Source organism: Python bivittatus, unplaced genomic scaffold (genome assembly GCF_059951505.1).
Source record: "Python bivittatus isolate LINGU-HERP-01145 unplaced genomic scaffold, Pbiv_v1 ctg000220_np1212, whole genome shotgun sequence".
Classification (NCBI taxonomy): Eukaryota; Metazoa; Chordata; class Lepidosauria; order Squamata; family Pythonidae; genus Python; species Python bivittatus.
In genome coordinates, this window is record NW_028277048.1 from 9,488,688 (window position 1) to 9,510,394 (window position 21,707).

At 41.5% G+C, this 21,707-nt stretch overlaps 1 protein-coding gene across 6 annotated transcripts in view; it reads right to left on the reverse strand.

The window, feature by feature from the left end:
* Positions 1-122: 122 nt before the first annotated feature.
* The window catches only part of PORCN (porcupine O-acyltransferase), a 28,424-nt gene continuing 6,839 nt past the window's right edge, over positions 123-21,707 (reverse strand). The window contains exons 7-16 of one of the 6 annotated variants that reach the window (XM_088137837.1): positions 20,534-20,664; positions 19,061-19,075; positions 16,101-16,115; positions 15,880-16,005; positions 13,748-13,848; positions 12,336-12,412; positions 7,959-8,022; positions 6,861-6,946; positions 6,099-6,209; positions 123-4,060 (exon numbers count right to left, since the gene is read on the reverse strand). In XM_088137837.1, the coding sequence (XP_087993963.1) occupies positions 3,959-4,060; positions 6,099-6,209; positions 6,861-6,946; positions 7,959-8,022; positions 12,336-12,412; positions 13,748-13,848; positions 15,880-16,005; positions 16,101-16,115; positions 19,061-19,075; positions 20,534-20,664 (828 nt within the window). In that variant the 3' untranslated portion in view covers positions 123-3,958. The remainder of the gene's footprint in view (positions 4,061-6,098; positions 6,210-6,860; positions 6,947-7,958; positions 8,023-12,335; positions 12,413-13,747; positions 13,849-15,879; positions 16,006-16,100; positions 16,116-19,060; positions 19,076-20,533; positions 20,665-21,707) is intronic. The other 5 variants (XM_088137838.1, XM_088137843.1, XM_088137840.1 and 2 more) reach the window with 5 other exon arrangements.

Genomic DNA, 21,707 nt, shown 5'->3' on the forward strand with positions numbered 1-21,707 from the left:
CTAGAGTTGCCCTCTAGGATAGGGCTTGCCTTGTGATACCCCTAAATGCAGGAAAACTTCCTTGCGGAAGAAAGGGCCATCGAGAGGAGAGTTGGTTTAAAGTTCCTGCTCAGCCCTGGCGCTCACTTGGGGATGTTGGGCCTGTCTCAGAAACATCAGACCTCAAATGCAGCTAAGGAGGCCCACCCTGTCCCTTCCCAGCTAAGGCGGCAAACATCTGGGGAAACAGACGAGTGAAATGGAAGCAAGGGAGGAAAAGGGAAGATTTCGTTCTTTATCCCTACCTCCTCTTTTGCTCTGAAAACCAGAAGTCCAGCCTATTTGACACCTGGTTATACAACAGCATGGATTCAAACAAATAGCATCTGCCATAATCATGTCTAACTTCAGCTTATTCTAGCTTTTTACATCTCAGCAGGTATTGGCACTTGATTGTTCTTCTCTGTACTCAGAAACCAAGCAGCAGGAATTTTTTTAAAGGCTGACTATAAAAATACATACCTTTCCTAGCTTTTCAAGGAAATCAGGCTGCTTATAACCAACAGCACAATTTGGGCAGTCATGCTAGCATAATGGTTCTAGGCATGCCTATAACTGACATCTGTTATGAGAAAAATAAATATAGATCCTGTATTAATTTTCTTCAAGCCTAGTGGCAGAGTGCCGATAGCAACCTCTTTCAGTGATTGTTGTTCTTCTCGGCTGCTGTGTATCTTAATTTTTGTATTTAATTTTTGCATTCAGGATGTAATTGATTTTATTCTACTTGCTATTGTTCGCCGCCCAGAGTCACTTGTTGAGATGGGTGGCTTTACAAATTGATCAAATAAATAAATAAATAAATAAATAAATAAATAAATAAATAAGCATTGCATAACCTGGTGCAAAATAATGCTTTTTGAAGAGAAATTACTCGTTATTCATTGCTGGAATGGGGAAGCTATGTCCCGTAAAGCTGTACTTCCTGACCACCATTTATCTGAATATAATTGTTCTATTCCACTCACCCTTCTTTAATATCCACGCTCCATACCAACCCTTCTCAAAAGGAAAACATACAAATCTATAAACACATAAGGCACCAGAAAACTGCCCTTGTGTTTCCACAGAATATTTATTTCATAAACAAATCAAAGGCATTTTAAAAAGAACACCCTTTTTTTATACTCTACATACGGTACATGGCATCTTCTACCTCACCAAGGCAAGGGGCAGAAGATATATCCTGGGATTTAACAGTGTCATACTTTAGTCCATGGGGAGACTTGGAATGGAGCTAGATGATATTTCCACAGTCTTGATTCCTCCAAAACCAAAGGAGAATGAGCAGATAAACAAAAGCTACAAGGAATCTGGATCCAGGGCTTCTGGCAGCTGGATGGAAGAGAGAGGCTCAACATGAACCGATATTTAATGTCACACAAAACAAGCATGATCTGCTGAAATGTTCTCTTGGACTTTTTTTTTTTTTTTTGCATCTGGTTGCAAATTTACTCTGCTCCCTTACAAAGGCAAGGAAAAAGAGTAAGGTAAAGAGAAAGGAAAGAGGAAGATGGTCTAAACCCAGACCACAATACAAGCTTCCCTATTGTTGTATTGTATTTCGGCCAGGAGATTAATGTTGTGGGAGGAGATCTTTAGTCCAATGCTTCTGGGGGACATCCGGATAGGGAGGAAAAACTAATACTTCCATTTGTAGGTGGTGTGTGGATCAGTTGTTTTCATTCTAACCCCCCCCCTTTAAAAATGGCAACGCACATAATAAACTAGCACATTAGGGAAAAGTTGATAGTCAGCTTCTCACGAAACTCTTTACTTTCAATATGCCAGAACATATATTGTTGCCCAGTAATGAGTCAGATGCCTTAAGTGTCTCACCTGTCCTATCTGAACTCATTCTGCTGGTGACTCTACAAGACCTCCAGAACACGGCCCTCCAAACATACAAAAACTCAATAATTACTTTTTAAACTGGAGAAAACTCCACGTGGCGCCTTCTGTAGCACGTCTTCTCCATCTGGCTGGTCAGCATCAAGCCTTCCTAAGCCATCCGAAATCACGCAGCACCAGAAACCTATCTCCACCCGCTCGTTCTGCAGGCTAGATCTGCCTTATCGATGCCCCATGAGGTAGAAGAAGAAATTGCACTGCTCCAGGTTGCATTGGACGTGTACCCCACCACTTTAAAAGTACAGCTTATTCCCCCCTGGGCTCATTGCTATTTGCAGGTTTTAAAAAGTACACGCAGCTTAAAAAAGAAGAGTGGCATTTTCAAAAAGGACCCCTTTCCTCACCCCTGGAATGGTCCAGTGCCTTCTACCTCCTCCTTCTGCTGGGCCTGCAAACTGGGATAAGTGAATTCCATAGTACCACATTAAAGGCTTGTCTGTATTTAGCTTTCCTTTCCAGGAGAAGTGAGTTAGAGAATTGTTCCAATGTTCCAACTTTCCATTATTAGGCACTGACCATGTTGAATGTTCTGATCCTATTGTTCCCAGTCTTGATCTTGCCTCCTCTTGACAAAAGCAGGTGAAAGGCTAATGCTTTGCTGCAATGATGGGTGGTATTTCTAACAGGAAGTGTATCACCTAAACAGCTCATATGCGTTTCAGGGCAGATCCTGCCACGGGATTATTGGTGAGTTAGTGAAAGAGGAAACAATGCAATCCTTAGCTTGTAACTGCATGACAGAGATGGGGGGACCCCAACCCACTCAAATAACCTTTTGATCTATTCACAAAGAAGGGAAGGTAACATATGGCAAGAAGGCACAATGGTTCTCCTCTCCCTGCCCTCTTTGTTTTAAAAACACCTAGTGGGAGCTTTATCCACGATATATGCATGGAACCATGGAGCAAGGATTATTCCAGATTAATCAATCCAAAATAATTGTATGCTACAACTGGTGTAGTTTACGCTTCTGCGCAGAATTTGGCACTGAATTAAGTATCCTGAGCAGCTACACTCCGATTAAGAAAATGCCACCAGTTTCTGGTCCATATCATAGTGGAAAAGAATTGGAATGAACAGGAATTCCATAGATTCTGATCGTGAAAATTTCAGAAGGTTCAGCCCATTTAGAATTGCTTGCCCCCTTCCCAGTCTTTCCAGCCCTCTTCTCCATGGCCTCAACAACACTTCTGCTATGATTGTCTGAAAAATCCAAGGGCTTTAGAAGCAAAACAGAAAAAGCTACTACATCTACACAAACTGCCCTACTTTTAAAGATAATCAACTGGATCTTCAATGCAGTTTAAAGAATCGTGATTCCCGTCGGCTAATCATCAGACTTTACAGAAAAGACAGAACCCCATAAGGAGGAATAAGGGGTACCGCGGGAGCAGTGGGTGCAGCTCCCACCTGCAGCCACAAGAGAGCAAAAAGAGGCAAAACATGCACTGAGTGAGGCAATAAAAATCATTCAGAGGGGAGGGGAAAGCTGGTGCAGGTCCTTCAAATGGCCACTAGAGGGAGCACTAAAAAGGACCTGGCAGGAGCCGGCTATTTCTCAGAGAGCCAGGGACAGAGGTATTGTTACTGTACAAGATCTGAACTGGCAATCTGGTGCCCTCTGGATAACACCTCCCACAAGCCCCAGGCAGCCAATGGAAGAGTATTATGAATGCTGCAGTCCAGACCATGTGGGAAAAGGAAGAAGAGGTTTTTTTATAGGTATTCCGGAGACTATCTTGGCTCTCAACCATGGGATGTTGTACTGCATGTTCCTCCCCCCTCAGGGCAAAGTGGATCAGGACATGCCCACAGTATGGGGCACAACTGAACTGCTGGGGAGCCCCTTCCCTCCATCAGCATCCCAGAAGAAAAAGTAATCAGTCAGCGTCCAGGGCACTCAAGGCGATGGTGGGCATCCAATGTTCTTGAAGGTGAGGAGGCCCTCAGTTCTGCCTCTCCACCCATTCCCTGCTCCATCTCCTCAAGTCCACATGCAGGTCCTGCTTCAGCTGATGAGGCGGTAGAAGACCCAGCACCCGAAGGTCACCCAGTGGCTGGCCCAGCTCAGTTCAGACCATTTGTGGATGGTGTAAGACATGCCATAGCCCTGGAGGGAAAAGCAGCACATCAAGCCAAGTCAGACATCAAGTATAGACAACTCCTGATGGTGGAGAGGATTTCATTCAGGCAGGGAAGTGTTTAGGCAATCTCCTTCCAAATAAATAAGCAGGTCTATTCTTCTGACACAGGCAAGCTCCCCTAAGTCGGTTGTCAACCTGGTAATTTCCAGGCGTAACTGGGGATGATGGGCACTGAAGTCCAACCCACTGACGTTCAGAAAGGCTGAGCCTTTCTCAAGGGATTTTTTCTCTATTTCCATGATTGTGCTGTGGGATTTCCTTTTTCTGCCACTGCTATCGCTATTACTGTTCTTTAGTTTCTATCCCTCAGGACAATGAAGATAAACTTCAACAGGTACCAGCAATGCCCAGTGAGATCTTAAACAAGTAATAAACAAGGATCTGATTATCTCATTAACAGCAGCATCCTTGGTAGATGCTTGTTTCCCCATCGCTGGCTGCCACAAGCAAAATTAGGCAAAACAAGGGCATTACCTTATTCTAGCCTTCCATGAAAGAGAGTTGGCCTTGGGGGTGGGGGCTGCAGAACATTGACTTAATTTTACATAACTTATTTACATCTGAATAACAAACACTGTTCTTGGCTAAAGAGTGAGCAGTTGGAAAGTAAAAGGAGAAAGTGTCAGGAGGGAATAGTCTAAGCATGTAAAAGGAAACTAAGCATTAAGCACTGGGAATGAAATACACAATTGTTCATATAGATGGGACATTGGGGGAAGCAAGCTATCTAGTTTGCTTGCTTGCTTTATATGTGAACCATACAGAAAGGGAGCAACACTCAGCCCAAGTGGCTGTAATTTGTGCTCCAGTGTGGAGCATAAACAATGCTCTAAAATGAAAAGTTTTAACTCAGACAGGTGGCCTGGGTGGCAACAGAAAGCTTCACAAAAGCACTCCACTTCCTCCCCCCCACTTTTTTAATTACAGGTAGTCCTCATTGAACAACCACTCATTCAGCGACCATTTGAAGTTACAACGGCACTGAATGAGGGGGACTTAATGACGGGTCCTCATAGTTGTGGCCATTACAGCATCCCCACAGTCATATGATTGTGATTTGGGTGCTTGGCGCCCAGCTTGCAATTACAATGTTGCAGCATCCCGCAGTCAAAGGTTCGCCATTTGGAACCTTCACTGCAGGCTTCCAACAAGCAGTCAATGGGGAAGCCAGCAGGAGGTTGCAAATGGCAATCCCATGACTGCAGGATGGTGTGACCATGTGGGATTCGCCTAACAGCAACTGGGACTACTGGAACTGCCAATGTGAGTCAGTGTGGTCATGTGACATTGCACCTTACAGCTGTGTCGCTTAGCAATGGAGTTCCTGGTTCCAATTACCGTTGGTAAATGAGGACTACCTGTACCTGTCTGTGGTCTGGATCATGGTGATGATGCCCACCATAATTCAATACTGTCATTGTCTGTTCTACCAGAGCATGGCAAGGACGTATTGCCTTAGCTTTGATCTGGCTTCAGACGTCATGAGAAAGGCAGATCAGAGTTGATTCTGTTTTCCTCTGAATTTGCAGGGAAAGACCTGTTTCATTAAGCCCTGGTGGACAGTCCCTAAATCTGCTGTCATCCTCATGCAGATAGGAGATGAGATTAGCTGTTATATACCACATCCAAACAGTATTACATCAGGGACAGTTAGATTAAAATAAAGGAGTATGGGGTTTCTCAGGTAATACAGGTAGTCCTTGTTTAGCGACCACAATTGGGACCAGCAACTTGCTCGTTAAGCAAAGCAGCCGCTAAGTGAAACCAGGACTGTTCTTATGATCTTACTTCAGCTTTCCTTTGCTTTACAGACCTGCAAAGGTCATAAATGTGAGGATAGGCCGCAAAATTACTTTTTCATCACTGTATTACTCCATGAGGCAGTCGTTAAACAAAGACTACCTGTACTTTTTTTTTTTTTAGGACCGCTCCTAAAAATATGGCCAGCACAGGTATCACATAAAACTGCTATTCTGCCATTCACCCCCATCCTGGATACCTCACCTGTTCTTCCACAGAGTCATCTGCATCCATGTCAAACAATGAGCCTAGGTAGGCCAAGTGGAAGATGGCAAGAGCCCCAAAAAGCAGGTTGAGGAGACGAACCCCGAGATTCTGTAGCAGCAGAAGAAGCATCAGAAGTTCAGTCCACACAAGCAGGATTCTGCCCCCCCACACACACACATACACACAAACAGCCTAGTTGGGAGGCTTCACTGTAAGAAGCCACAAGTCGTCTTGTTGCATCAGGCTTCCATGGTCTCCAGACCTGAGAGTTAAAAGGGATTTTGGGAACAGGAAGGCCGAGTATTGTTGCTAGACCCAAAGGATGGCAGAAGGCAAACCTTGGCACAATCGGTTGAAGGCTGCGGGGCACAGGGCTGAAGCAGGGAGTGGGCGGGGCCAGAGTTGAACAGGGGTGGGAATATTTACTCTTACACTGCTTTTCCTCTCTGCTGGATTGGAAGGAGAGACAACGAGCAATCGAAGTCTGAATGGATCTCTTGCAGACGAGTTGTAAAATGAAGCCAAGGGCCATAGGCAGCCCTATAACCCAAAGATTCCCACCTCATCCTAGAACAATGTTTCTCAACCTTGGCAACTTTAAGATGGGTGGACTTCAACCCCCATGGCTGGCTGGGGAATTCTGGGAGCTGAAGTCCACCCATCTTCAAGTTGCCAAGGTTGAGAAACAGGGTGCTAGAACATTGCTCTGGAGGTAAAAAAAGGGGACTTTGCCCCCTTGGGGTTTAAGCACAAACTTACCGTGCTGTGGCGATGTGAACATCCTGGCTGGCACTTCTTGGAGAGTATGCAGGCATCGAAGATGATAGACAACCTCTTTCTGAGAACTAGATGGAAACCAGCATGTATAAGGCAAGCAAAGTTGTGCTCAGAGCTGTCCAAGATTTGGCTCTTATATCTTGGTTTGATTAACTAAGGAATGTTTGTACCAAACAGCTTTCCTACATTAGGATTCAATGCAGCGTTCCAATTTGTTACTTGCTGCGACAGGAGCAGTGAATATCCTTTCCCTCCCAAATGGAGGGAAAAATGCAGAAACCCAAGGTTTGCCACAGATTGTACACAGAACTGCAAAGTGACATTTGTCATTCATGTCATTTCAGGATAGTTAGGTATAGACCCGGTTGGTCAATGAGCCAGTTTGGTGTAGTGGTGAAGGTGCTGGTCTAGAAAGAAGGAGATGGTGAGTCTAGGCCTCCCTTAGGCATGAAAGCCGGCTGGGTGACTTTGGGCCATTCCCTCTCTCTCAGCCCATCCCAACTCAGTGTTGTCGTTGTGGGGAAAATAGGAGGAGGACGGAGTATTAGATGATAAAGATACAGATATGTGTGTGTGTGTGTGTGTGTGTGTGTGAGAGAGAGAGAGAGAGAGAGAGAAGGGTGGGATAAAAATCTAATAATAATCAAAGGGAGGTCCTGCTACAGACACCAAAAGGTGCTACATTAAATCTGGTAACTACCCACAGACAAGTTTTTGTGGTGGTGGTGCCCACACTCTGGAATGCTCTTCCCACTGAAATTGTGGGGAAGGGGAGGAGTGGGGCATTATCATCACATCTTTTAGGTGCTGGTTGAAAACTCACCTATTGACCCAAGCCTTGCTAGTATGAATATTAGAAGAATGCTTTTCCCCATCTTTTTAAGGAATATGTTTCATTGGATGCTATCTTAATTCTTTTTTAAGAATGAAGAATTTTTCTTTCTTAGCAGCAGTAATTAAAGATATAAAATAGTATTTGATTTGACTTGCTTTGGCACAGAAATCAGAATATGGGCAGGGCAGGGCAGGGCAGGGCAGGGGAACATCTCAGCAGGAGAGAAGCAGCTGTGAATTACTCACCATGTTCAATGTAAGTGATGAAGCCGAGTGACAACAGCACAGCAGCCAAATGGAAGCTCAGCCCCTAGAAGAAATGGATATGTAGTCAGAACAGCCACATCTAACCCTCTTTGCGCCAGGTCACCTTTAAAGGTAGAATGCACAGAACAGCCACCAAGAAGACTATTCCTAAACATACTGCTTTTCAAGGATGCCCCATGGAAACTGGACAGCAACTCTTCATATACGAGCAGGTCTCCCCACGAGGAAATTGCCAGGAAAAACAGGATGGAAGAACAAGTTGAGGCCAGCCAGACTATACAAGCAGTAGCCTATTTCGCTCCTTTGGCTTGTTACAATCTGCCATTCCTTTGGTTTATTGTTTTTGTTTTCTCCATCTGGTTGATTAATAAATGATACAAAAAGATGCAAAGGCAACTGGAGCCACTCTGAGCACCCAATGTGGTATCAGGGAGGTGGGGCAGAATTGCTTTTAAATCAATCAAAGCACCAATAAAGAAAGGAGACCCGCTGAACAGAATCCATACAGAGAGCTCCTCACTTTTGGTGGGCAGGACTAGTTTAGGTCTAGTTTCCAAACAACCTATGCAATGTTTCTCTGGGAGTTTCCCCTAGAAGAAGCTTTAAAATGCAAGGGGAGGCCATAATTTTCCTAATTAGCATCCCCCCTCCACCAATTCTTGCTAATCGCAGGAAGTTTTACTTCACCGCACAGAACTGAATAGGAATCCTATGAATGAAAGCCATTCATATCTAGGTAGATCCAGACTTTTAGCTTCCCCCTGTCAAGCTCCCCCCTCCAAAAAACCCAAACCAAACCAAAACAGTCCTATCTCACTAAGTCTACAAGTGACAGCAATCTGTTCCCAGGCAGTCAATCTTTGGTTATTTTCACCACACCACTAACTAACTCAGTTAATGAATACGTGTGCATCACCATGCTATACCCCTATTATGCATAAGTATAAATCTTTTTTTTTTTATAATGTTTTTTTTTATTTTTACAACAAACACAAAACAAACATGAACAAACAAAAACATAAAAAGGCATAAAAAAGCATCTTCCATTTTATACCGTGTGTCAACCAGTTAAACTCGTTGGTGCCCCTTTCATAATCTTAAATTCTCATATCATCTATTCAAAATATACTTGTATACTTATCAATTAACAATTATTAATCATTCATAGCTAATCTATAAAATCATATATTACAAAAAATTTTAACTTTCAATAGGATTAGTAATACATTTCCATCTATCTATTATATGTGTATATATATAATAATTAATATCAAATTTCTATTATAAAATTTCCTAATCTATTAGATTACTATATTTTCTCATCTAATCATTAATAAAAGCAAATCCCGTGTCAAATAAAATTACTTATCTTCTTACTCTAGTTTCAAATCTCAGTTTAACTCATCTCTGCACATTCCATAATTTTCAATAACTTCCTCCTGCATAGGTACTTTTTAATTTTTCCAGTTCTTAAAAGTTACAGTTCTAACCAATATCAGTTACAGTATCAATTACAGTTCTAACCAGGTTACAGTTCTAACCAGATTCTTCACTACATGTTATACAATTTTTAACTATATATCTCAGATTTATACTTTATTCTAGCGCTTGCATAATTTTGAGTTCACCCTTTTCATTCAATATGCCAAGATATCTAACTGTTCATTCCTTTTTCTATATTATTGGATAAGAGAAAGCAATAATAAATGTCCTTTTGAACATTCTGCTTTTGGAAGCTTCTATCAGTTCCATCATTGTTGTATTCCCCTGATTTTTTCTTTAAACATCTCCAGTAGTTTCTTTCAATATTGTTTTACTTCTTCTTTTTGTGCATTCTCTTAGTACAATTTTCCATTATGATCTTGTATAATCTTTTTCTCACCCTCAGTGCCAAGAACAAATCTGTCTCTCTTCATTTATCAATTGATTAACCCTTTTAATTCTCAGATTATAGGCCTCACAATAATTCTGTTTAATGTTTCTGATTTCTTGTACTATTTCTTCCTTTTCCAATGATCCCGGTTTATATTTAATTAAGTCCATTTTAGCTTTAATATCTTTTTTTCTTTTTCTTTTTTTTTTTTTTTGAGAATTTCTGCAGCTCTTCTTCCAATTTTTTATAGTCATCCTCAATAGTTTAAAGATCTTTTTCTGCATTGTGTTTCTCGTATAGTCTGTTATCTTGATAAACCTTCATTGAGTCAAAGGATTCTTTATCTTTGTTCTTGCCAAAAATAAGAGAAAAAAAGAAGCAAAAGGAGAAAAAAAAAAAAAGAAAAATAAAAAGAAAAGGAAAAGAAGGGAAAGGCTAAGCCTCTTTAAAAAAAAAAAAATCCATCTGGGGGGGGAATAGAGAGCAAAGCAGAGCTTCTAGCAGAAAAAAGAGCTACTGCCACTAATCAAGGCTCTTGTGACTAGCTCAAACTTTCCATCTTAATATTTTCAAAATCGCTTTCAACTCACTTTCTTGTTTATAGTTACGGATGGCACCTGTATAAACATGCACATCCCACTATCTTTTTAGAAAGCACAGAGTCCTTGAGCGTGCGTCACAATGAAAAAAGAAAGCACTAAATCGAGCCTCTAGATGGCAGTGCAACTTTCTTTCATTTACTTTCTCTTAACTCCACTTTCCCCATTTCAAAGTCAAAAAAAAAAATATAAATTTCTTATAACAATAAAGAAATCTTAGTAAAAAAAAAAAGGCTTAAAATAAAGAGTTATTGAATATTAAAAAGAGAAAGCCAATCCAGTTAAAAATATTTTTTTTTTAAAAGAAAAACATCTTATCAATTCCACTAAAAAGGGAAAGTTGAAAAGAAAAATTTTCTCCCCCTTCTTTTTTTTTAATAGGGCTCAATCTCGCCGCTTAATCCACTTTTCTTCACTTTTAAAAATCTCTTTAAGTTACTTAAGGTGTTCTCTAAGAATAGTTGCATAGTAAAAGTCCATCTCACCCAGTTGACACCCCTCTCTTCCATCTTCCTTTGGAGCTGTCCCGGCTTTCGCAGCCATTTTTGGCTGCCTCTCCTCCGTCGGCTTCAAGAGCTTCTCCTGGGATCGATCTGGGACTTGCGGCGTCCCTGAGATCCGCGGGACGCGCCCTTTGCATTCGCCATCTCTACGGGACGGCTTAGGTCCGTCGGGACCGTCCGGGGGAGGAGATATCAGCTGCGATCCTGGGAGCCCAGGATCGCCCGCCGTATCGCCGCGACGCCAGCTCCGCCCTCCCGCATAAGTATAAATCTTGATGTCAGCAATAAATCTTGATGTCAGCAATAAGTATAAATCTTGATGTCAGCAATTCATTGTGTTTTGTGAATCCAAAACAGCAACCATCTCGGATATCTGGAAGCCAGACTTCCTAAACTCTGGCAATTTGGGTTACGCAATCCAGTTTACGGACAGCCAACACAGCAGCACAGGAGATGTTTCAGGAAAGCAAGGCTATGTGGACAATGGTATCTTGGTCAACTGGAATGGCCATCCTCAGAAGCAGTTAAATAGCTGAATCCAGAGTTGTGTCACCAATCAGCATGGAGTTGGGTTTGCTGAGAAAACTGAAATATAAGGGCCAGCATCTGATGGGGCTTCAAGGAGTAGATCACCAGGGAGATTTACTCAGTAGACTTGGAGAAAGAAGAAACAGGCAGGAAGTGGAGGTCCTGGGAGAACTGTTAGAGGTGAAATCCATGCTGATACCAAGAGCCCAGTGCAAAGCAATATGGTCTGAGGAAAGGTGAAGACCCACCACAGTGAGCCAGGCCAGAACACTGAGGAGATGGTGCAGAGAGACCTCCTCTGGCAATTGTGAGGCAGGGAGGAAATTTTAGTGGACTTACACTATTGTTCCTCTGAGGAAATAAATCTGTTGTGCCCAGAAGCTCCCATAAATCCAGCCTTCACATAGTTGGCATGTACAAATGGGGTGAAGGCTAGGTTAGAAGGAAACAATTTGCCTTTAAGGAAATAATTTGGTTAAAAATTCCAGAGAGTAAAAGAAATAGTGGTTTCATTTTAAAAAGGGATTTGCATATTTCTAATCATTCTGTCTTGCTCAATTTCTCCTAAATACTGTAACACCTGACCTTATTTCTTACTGCATGTACGAGGAGATGGGATGAGTAACTAGATGATGGAATAGAACAAATTGAATTAATTAAATAAATAAAACAGGGATCTCTATCATCCCCAGAATGTGTAGGTCATTATATACATGGTGCACTGAGATCTCTTCACAGTACTAATTGGCAACATTTAAGGATTGGCACTCAGAAGTTGAGTTTAAAGATTTGTTCATGCTACAAAAGATGCAGAGATGGAACCTGGGAATGGGTTTATAAAAGGTATACTCACATGTAAGAGGGCACTAGCTGCATAGGTTACAATGATTGCTGAGAAGGTCCCCAATTTCAGGGAGTTCTTAAAGACATCTGAAACAGATGGAATTTGTCAGTTGAGTAGTTTCTCTTGTTCTCTTCAAAAACTCCTGGCCACCATTCCAACCATGTAAGAAATTATATATCCAGCTCCTATATGAGAGTGAACTAGCCAGCATCTTTCTGGAAGCTACTGCTATCTCAAACCACCAGGTATTCATAAAAATACTACCTCTGAATATAGAGTTCTAATAGTTGTTTGTAGACATGGCCTTCATGACCTTGTTCAAGCTGTTTAAAAGCATCTATGCTGATGGCCATCACATTTCATGGTAATGAATCCTCAAGGTTAATTATGCCTTGTAAGAATTATTGCCTGTCTCTGGCCTGAAGCTGTTGCTATCAAAGACCAGACTTAACAGGAGGCCCTGTGTCTCTTGACACAAATTAGTAAGACAGGCAATATTACTTGGGATTTGTCAACAATTATTACTTTTAGGCTGTATGTTATTTACCAGCTATGTGGTTAGAATCACATAACCAGGGATGTGTGTGTGGGGGGGTGCTCTGTCATGCAATTTCATGGCTCCACACGCTGGAACAGAGACACTGCCCTACAGAAGCAGGCTTCCCAGAAGCAATTCTAAATCACGTGTGACATCTAGGAAAAGCAGCCCCATAGCTTCAAACCATGTGAGGGAGGGCAAATCCAATGACCACAACACATCAGTAGGGGCAGGGCTAGCAAGCCCAGCCCACTTTCCCTCTTCTGTTAGACAAATCAAGATTTTTTATCCATTCCATAATTCACAACTCCAAAATTGTCACTGCTCAAAGACAGGGCTCTCCTGTTGCACTGAGATACAATGTCCTTTGTTTAGTTTTGGTTTAACGTGTTATTAACTCAGCCATTTATAAACCATAGTGATAGCAGAGAGTATATGATCCTGGCCAAACCATGGGTGAGCAAACCATCATAGTGCAATTCACTTAGAAGCATGTGAAAATCTAGACCTTTAAGTTAAAACAACCCGCAGTCTACCTCTGTGCCTACAAAAAGACACATAAAGAATAGTAAGCATCTAGCTTAGCTTTTCTCCATCTTGGTTTTTTTTAGGTGTATTCCCACTACCCTCAGCCAATGTAACCAGTTATGGGTACATATCTGGGGAACAACTGGGAAAAGACTGATCTGAAATCTTCTCTTAGTAATAAGAGGGGGGATAAAAATAAAGAAGAGCCAGAAATTTCAAGGGAAATAGGACACCCTTCTTGAGGAGTCATTGATGGGCATTTAGGCACAAGCACTTAAAGCTAAGAGCTCCACCCAGAACACCTTGAGGGTTCTACAGAGTGTTCTAAAGACAAGACAGATCTCAGTATTCTCACAGGAGTTTAGCCATCGTGACATGGGCAGGTTCCAGCTGGTTACCACCTCCACCATAGAACGTGGCAGCTCCACCCTCAGAGGATGAGACACTGTCAGGTCCCTGGAAAGGAAAAATGAATACATATTTACTTGGGGCAGGATGCAGGAAGGGTCTCTCTGATATCAAGGATCCATTGAGCTAGAAGTGTAGAATTGTCCAGCTGGCAAATTTGGAAACACTTGAAGCCCCTGGGGTCTTTTCTACCTCAGCAGGAACTCCAGAAATTGTCTGACGATAGCCATCCCAGGAAAGTGGGTTCAATATAAAAAGTAATATGCTACCGAATCTGGAGCAATAAGACGTTTATCTTAAAAATAGGAGTGAAAGAACCCAGCTTTCTGGTCCCCATGGAGATTGCCCCCAAACTTCATCAAGAACAGACGGCAGATAGGGGTGGACAGCCTTTTTCAGGTCATGGACTATGGTCAGTCTTCTGAAACCACTGAGTAGCAATGCTTATATAAGCGAGTGCACCGGGGTCAATTCAGTGCTGTTTCTCCCACTATATTGCAGTTAACTTTATATTCAATTCATTTACAATTTATGAAATACCACTAATGTATTATTCATAATTAATTACATATGCATTAAAGAACAATAATATTTTTATAACTAACCAGGCAATATTATTTATATTATTATAATACTTCTTCCCTCTCTCTCTTAAAATTAAGTTTTTACTGTCAGTCATTGCCTGGCTGATTTTCCCAATTTAATTAACATGGCAGAACTTTTCAGTAGCTTCCTGGAGAGTAATGATGCTGGTGGGAGCAGGTGTTCTCGGTAGTTTCACTTTTGCTGGTAAGATCAAAAGGGAAGAGATGAAGGTACACGTATTCTCTTAGAAGGTTTTAAATTTACTTCACTGGGCTTTCAACCCCAGCAAGGTTTTGCTGGTGTCCATGCTGGGGGAGGGTTGATTTATTATTGTTCATTTATTACTGCTGTTTTGTTTGATAGTTTTGATTTATTCTATTGTTGCACTTATCATTTTAACTCGCTGTAATCCCCTTGTCCCCCAGTCTTTTGAGTTGGGCAGACTGTAAAATAAATACAGTAAACCACAGTGGAGATAAAGGGAGGCGGGGCTCTATCAGGTGGCCTTTCCAAGCGCATGGTAGCAGAATGCCAGCCGCACATTCCCAGTGCCACCCCAAATTGGCAGAAGTTTCTCCTGAAGTGCACAAATGCCTTCTGAAGGGGCATCACAAATGTCTGCAGGGGTTCAAGAGTCTTCACCTCTGCAGACATCTGTGATGCCCCTTCAGAAGGCATTTGTGAACTTCAGGAGAAACTTCTGCCAATTTGGGGTGGCACAGGATCCTTTACATCCACTGTAAAGGATGAGGCTGCTCTCCTTGTCCAATTCCAAGACGCCCACTGTGACCTCAAAATTCTCACCATTTGGATATGATGCACCACTTTTGCTGCTCTAACTTCTGCTGTTACATAGGTGCCACTTTTCTCCCTTCATAACCAATCTTTTACGAAGGTTTTGGCTTTACCTCAGCAGTTCTCTCTGTCCAGCCAAAAGCAACAAGAATGCATTGTATTTCATTCCTGTTTATCTCTGCTTCTTCCATCCTTCCCAATGTCTTATCCCTGCCATAATATAGATAAGTCCGTGCCACAGCACGCTTGCTTATCTGTGAAAATGTTTTATTGAATTTATGTGATTTACTTCTGAGGGGACATGTAAAGAATTGCTCTGTTTCTCCATAAAATACCATGCACATTGATCACGTGCTCTTTTTAATCTAGCTTACAATATTATTTTGCATATAGAATGGTGCCCAGAGGAGCCATGCACACCACCCTGAGCTCCTTGGAGAACAGCTGAGAGAGATATCAAAACAAAGACTAGGAATAATAACAGTAACAAATGTAAGAGGAATATTGAAATCTGAAGGAAAAATGATCCTTTACTTCATCCCTAAAATATATAATATTAAAAGCCTCTGCAGGAGACCAGGTTATGCACATACATTTTAATAATATGTTTCCAATTTGCCTAGTTTGTTCCCAACTGGGCTTTGGGAATTTAAAAAATTTAAGCAAAGGATTCCAGGCACCATCTTCCACACCACTCACCATTTCAAATTCTCCTTTTCCTCTGTAAAACCTGATCCTGCCAAGGTGGCTGTAGTCTCAGACAGAAAGCCCACAAAGAAATTGCTGAAATGGAAGGAGCTGGCACTCTCGTAAGCCCGGAGCCACCTGCACGCAACAAGAGACGAGAATTGAGAAAGCAGTGAAACATTTGCACACCCACTTTTCCAAGAGAAGACGTTTAAAGCCCCATGTAGACTTACCTCATCAAAGTACTTCTGGCATGCACAAGAAAGGAAAGAAAAGGAGAGTGTCAAACAGAAAATAACAGAAATAAATCAATACACTGGGTAGACTCTTCCACATAATTACAGTAGGCTAATATGCCTAAGTGCAGAATTTAGAAAGGAAGAAAAGCAAGGTTCTGGTTGCAACCTCCCCCCCCAAAATACTGTATTTTGAAATAATGGATGATGCAATTTCTCAGGAAAAACAGGTGGATTTGAGCATAAGTTTGAGAGCCCCAGATTTTCCCTTCGTATGCAACATAGCATGAAAGATTAGAACAAATTTGCACACTGATGCTCATTTTGTCTAAGTCATATAGGTCTCTAAAAATGTAGCCCTATTCTATAAATAGGCCAATTCTTCAACATGCAGAATTGCTTGCAAAAGTTTAGTTACCCCTGGTCAAATGGTATGTTTTAACAAATCTCTCAGTGAACAGAAACTGCGCACCCTCTACATGGAACAAAGTTAAAGATAACAGCTTTCTCCAAATTTGAATGCAAACTTACTATTTATATGCCATTGTTTACAGGTACAAAATAAGAAAAAAGCAAACATGGTAGGTGCAAAAATTGCATTCAGAATTTGTAATATCTCCTTTGGCTGAAATAACAGTTTCCAAATATTCCCTATAGCCAGCTAAGAATCTTTCCATTCTTGCTACTGGAATTTTCCCCACTGTTTCTTGCAGAACTCTTCTAGCCCAGAAATATTCCTACATGTCCTTTCATTCATTGCATGTTTGAGATCTCCCCGCAGAGTCTCTCTGTAAATGGTTAATGATTCGCGTATACTTGTTTCTGGTAGCTCTGCCTTTATAGATTTCACTCAGGAATGCCACACTGATAGACAGTGAAGCATTGCTGTTGTTGTGGGAGGCTGAAGTTCAGTTGGTGGGAAAGGTGGTTCAAGGCACTTAAAGCAAGAGGATCTTGGGAGGCTTGCAACTGACTTAATCCAGAAGAGCTTGTGCAATGTTCTCAGCCAATCAGGGCTCTGAACTTCAACTTTTCTCAAATTTCTCCTCTGACTGAATAGTTCAAATACTTCAGAAATGTAGAACTGAGTCCTCTGGGATAATCTCACCTTCCCTAGCAACTCATCCTATGCAGCTTGAGATATGCTAGAAATTCCCTGGTCTGAGTTTCTATTACACTTTTCAAGGATTGTTTAGACCCAAGACTCATCTCCTGATTCACTGCAAGCCTGGTAAAAACCTCCTGCTCTCACCTAAACTAGGATTTTTCTGGTGATCAGGTAACACGATCCTTCCTGTTTAACTCACCTTCCATTTTTTGTTTTCATTCTGATTACCCTTGCCTTTCTTTCCTACGCTTCCTTAACCAAAAAGCAACTGCTTTTTCTCCCTCCTGGTAAGCTATCCTTCGATTAAATCCTGTAGAAAACACTGCATTTGAGGCACTTCCTCCTATCTCTGCTACGCCTGATGGATTTGGGGGTTCTCTGCTAATTTTAAAAGAATAAATCCTGCCAGGAAGAAAATCAAAAGGCTCATTCCAGGCTTTCCGAATGCTTTGCACTGCACCTCCAACAGTTTCTCAGCCAGCATGGGGCATGATGGCTATTGCAGCCAAATGCACCTGGAGGTACAAAGTTGAGGAATACAACTTAGATTTTTCTATATGCGATTGCCCTTTTCACTATAATATAATGTTCTTCGCTGTGACTGTTTTCTCAATAACTCAAATTGTACAGATTTTTCCAGTTATTCAGATATGAATATGAGCAGAGATGGACTAACACTACATGCTAATCCACTAGTGCAAACTATCGAAGTAATGACTCCTAACTAATGTTTGGAGAAAGCAGAATGCCCCTGTGGCATGGAAAGTCACCTGGGTTTAAAATGATGTTATTATGTATCTTCACAGCAAAGTAGTTGCTGTTAAAGCACTGACCTCTTAAATATAAAGCAACACACATCTTGCCCTACAGATCCCAAAGTTAGGTTCCAATATCTTATCTCCAGCACTCGTGAAGTGGCATTTCCTGCTCAGGAGACTAGGGAACCAATGAAGTTCCATCTGGATCTAGAAAAAGTCCATTCTGGAGTGTGTGCTTCCAGTTGATTTCTAGTGAGGAAGCCTCCTGGCCAGACTGACCATCTGCTTTTCTGCTTTCTAACAATAGCTGCTGCATTAAGAATATGCCTATTTCTTTCGTTAAGGGCTGACCTTACCATTAGGTGGATGAAGCATAAAGTCACCTGAGTATCCTGTCTGCTGCTGAAACCTGTTGCCCTTTCATAGCCCTTCTTCTCTAAAACTAGTGGTGTTCCAAAAATTTGTCTAACAACTTCTCAGCAGTTTTCTTCTGCTAAAGAGACATCTGTTTTTTCAGCCATCTTCTCTGTAAGAAAGTCTTTCAAATTTCTCTAATGTCAGAGGAAGTGTGATAACACACTAAGAGTAATTTTTTGTGTCCACTGATTGTACCTCAGATCTTTGTCACCCCACTATCCAACATGACAAATTGTCAAAATTGGCTGTTGTGTAATTTAGATAACACCTCTGCAATGGAGAAATAGAGCCCCCATATGACTCCAAGGTAATAAGGCAGAACTATACATGCTGATGGAGCAAAGCTACCACAGGAGGTGCTAATGCAGCAATACATGACTACAGGCCACAAGGCAAGTTTAGAGACCTCTGCAGACGTATTGTGTCATATGATGAGCCATAATGGGTTGATGCCAATGAGCTACACGATTGCAGTTGCTGGGCCACAAACAGCTCTGACATAAGGCTGAAGGCTTGAAAGAAATCCCGTATCACAATGTGCCCAATACAGTGACATGTGGACAAATGGTCTGGCAGTGAGATGTAGACAACTGTCATGTAGATGTAAGGAACTGTGAATGAGATGTCTGACTGGAGCAACAAGAACCCAAATGCGATCACCTAAGTCATATTACCTGCTTCTGCGCTTCCTGTCGGGAGGGATGTGATCCCAATGAGAGAAAGCAAGGGAGAAGAGAGGAAGGATTAAAGGAAGTAGAAGTTGGCAGAGAAAGAGAAAAAAGAAGTTCATTAAATTATGGTACATTCTGAATTGTGTTTTAAAATACCTGTTCTGAAAAAGCACCTCCTGAGAAAGTTAAGTACGTGAGAGAAAAGTATGACATGCACAACATCTCCCAGTGCTGTTGGAAGATGCCACAACTGTTGAGCTTCTCTTGACCTCTCAGCTGTTAAATTCAAAATGTGAAGTCACCAAACCAGAGGCCTATGGCGGTGGATGAGCTACAACTTCCAGAATCTCTCCCTGTTGCTGGCCAGCACTGATGGGAGTTGAAGTTCAGCCACTTCTGAACAGCCACAGATTCGTTACTCCTGCATTAAAATGTTTTGGTATTTCTTGGATTTTCTGCTCTGTGCACTATATGATTACACAACATTCAAGTAATAAAATCTAAGCCCTACAATTTAATTGGAGGAAATTCCAGGTGGATTTGCTGCAGTCCAGGTGTTAACACAGACAAATGCTCAGCTCTCTACTACAGAACTATATTCAGTCTGATGACAAAAGTACAATATAAGCTGTTTAGTGTAAGGACCCACAGCAGGAGACAAAGATTTTCTCTGTCCTAATCAACTTAATGTCTTTTTTTGCCCGAGAAAGAGCAATGGTAAATGGTGTTTCCCTCAAGTCATTTTTGACTTCTGAGACACAAAATCCTGCAAGGACCTCTACCTGATGGCAAAGAGAAATGGTAAATGAAACAGCTAACAATTGCTGTTTTCTTTTTTCAGACCCAACATCAGCTGCCTAAGGCACCACCCCAATGTGTCTAATGACAGGTTTTGCAATCATCTTCAAGTCCATGACAGACACCCTATTAAAAACATTCTGACAGTCAGATGTCTTTCAGAACATACTTGGATAACCACAATACTTGTTAAACAGTACTTTTTAGAATGGAAGACTGAAACAGGGATCAAAGGTGTCATTGCCTCCAAACTAGCCATGTATGGATACTGATCTGCATTAAAAAAAAGCTGAAGTTTGTTTCCATAGTTGTAAGTTCATTCTACTCTACTTCCTTTTACCCTGTGCTGATGGCATTGTAAGGCAAACCCAAAGGTAAGTCAAGGGAATACTAAAAGTCCTTTTAAAAATATTAAACCCAAGATGTTTCTTGCAATAGCTAAAGATCCAGAGGTATGGCCAGAAGAGGACTGATGGAGGCGTTAGCTTAGGCAAAGAACAAGGAACTTTAAAACATCTCATTTTTATATTTCTCAATTTCTTCTTAAACTTCTACTTGAGTTTTAATTCAGCTTGTGTTAGAAAACTCCTTTAGCTCTGCCTTAACAAACTCATTTCCAGCTGTGGGAATGTTTGGGAATTTGAGCCTTAGAGCATCAATTCAAAGCAAAGCACTTACTTTCTCAGTAGCTTGTAGCTGTAGAGGGGTATGAAGTAAGAGAAGAGATAGGGAGCCACGCAAGTGGACATGATGAGGCACACCAGGCAGAGGAAGAAGCTCAGACAGACCTTCTGAAACCAGGAGAAACTCTATATGGAAAGAAAGAGTCAAAACCAAGCATTATGTTAGGAGCGTCCTCTGCATGGATTCCAGTCACAATCCAAATAGAAAGCCAGGAGAAGGGTTCTTCATTCACACACATCTCCATCAGCTGTAAAGCAGGCCCCACGGTTGTATGTACAACCCCACACCCATGCACCCATACAAAAATCTTGATCTGATTCATAGAATCCCTCCCAAAATTAAGCTTTGGCAGAAGGGGGATATGACTGAACACATGGGAGGACCATATTAATTGTTTTCAAGTTAAACTTAAATATAATTGCAAAATTATATAAACCAGTTATATACATTAAATTAAAATTGAGTACTGCCTAGAGCTACTGTAGTGGTGGAGGCGGCATATAAATAAATATGTAAATAAGATTTAATTACATTTTAATTAAGTTGCTTACATTTGCGCATGTCCCTACTTTGCCCAGCCTACCTGGTTTTTGGAACGGGTCCTTAGCATGTCACTCAAAGGCCAAGTGATCCCTTATCCCTCCCCACCCCTCAAAGGTGGCACAATCCTGTCTTAAAGGAACGGGGGACATCAAGTTAGTAGAGGATAAGTTAGAGCAGGGTTCATCAACCTCAGCAACTTTAAGATGGGTGTACTTCAACTCCCAGAATTCGCCAGCCAGCCATGCTGGCTGGGGAATTCTGGGAGTTGAAGTCCACCCATCTTAAAGCTGCTGAGGTTGAGGAACCCTGAGTTAGAGGATGGTTGCGTTGTAGAGAGATACTTAATGAATGTAGCTTTGGAGTTTGGAATATTGCTCAACATTCCACTTTACTTTAGGTAAAAAAGAGCGTCTCTCCCCTACATCTCTGTAACAAAGGCTGAAATATGTAGGCAGAATGCTATCCAACCTACTTCCTGTATTCTGGCCAGTGAAAGAAAACAAATGATCAATTCATTCATAATAATTATTTTAAAATGCTTTAATGTAAACATAAATGTAGTATGATTTTGGAAAGAAGTAGAGGGCCTTCATTCTCCATGGCTCCAGAGCTTTCCGGCTATGAG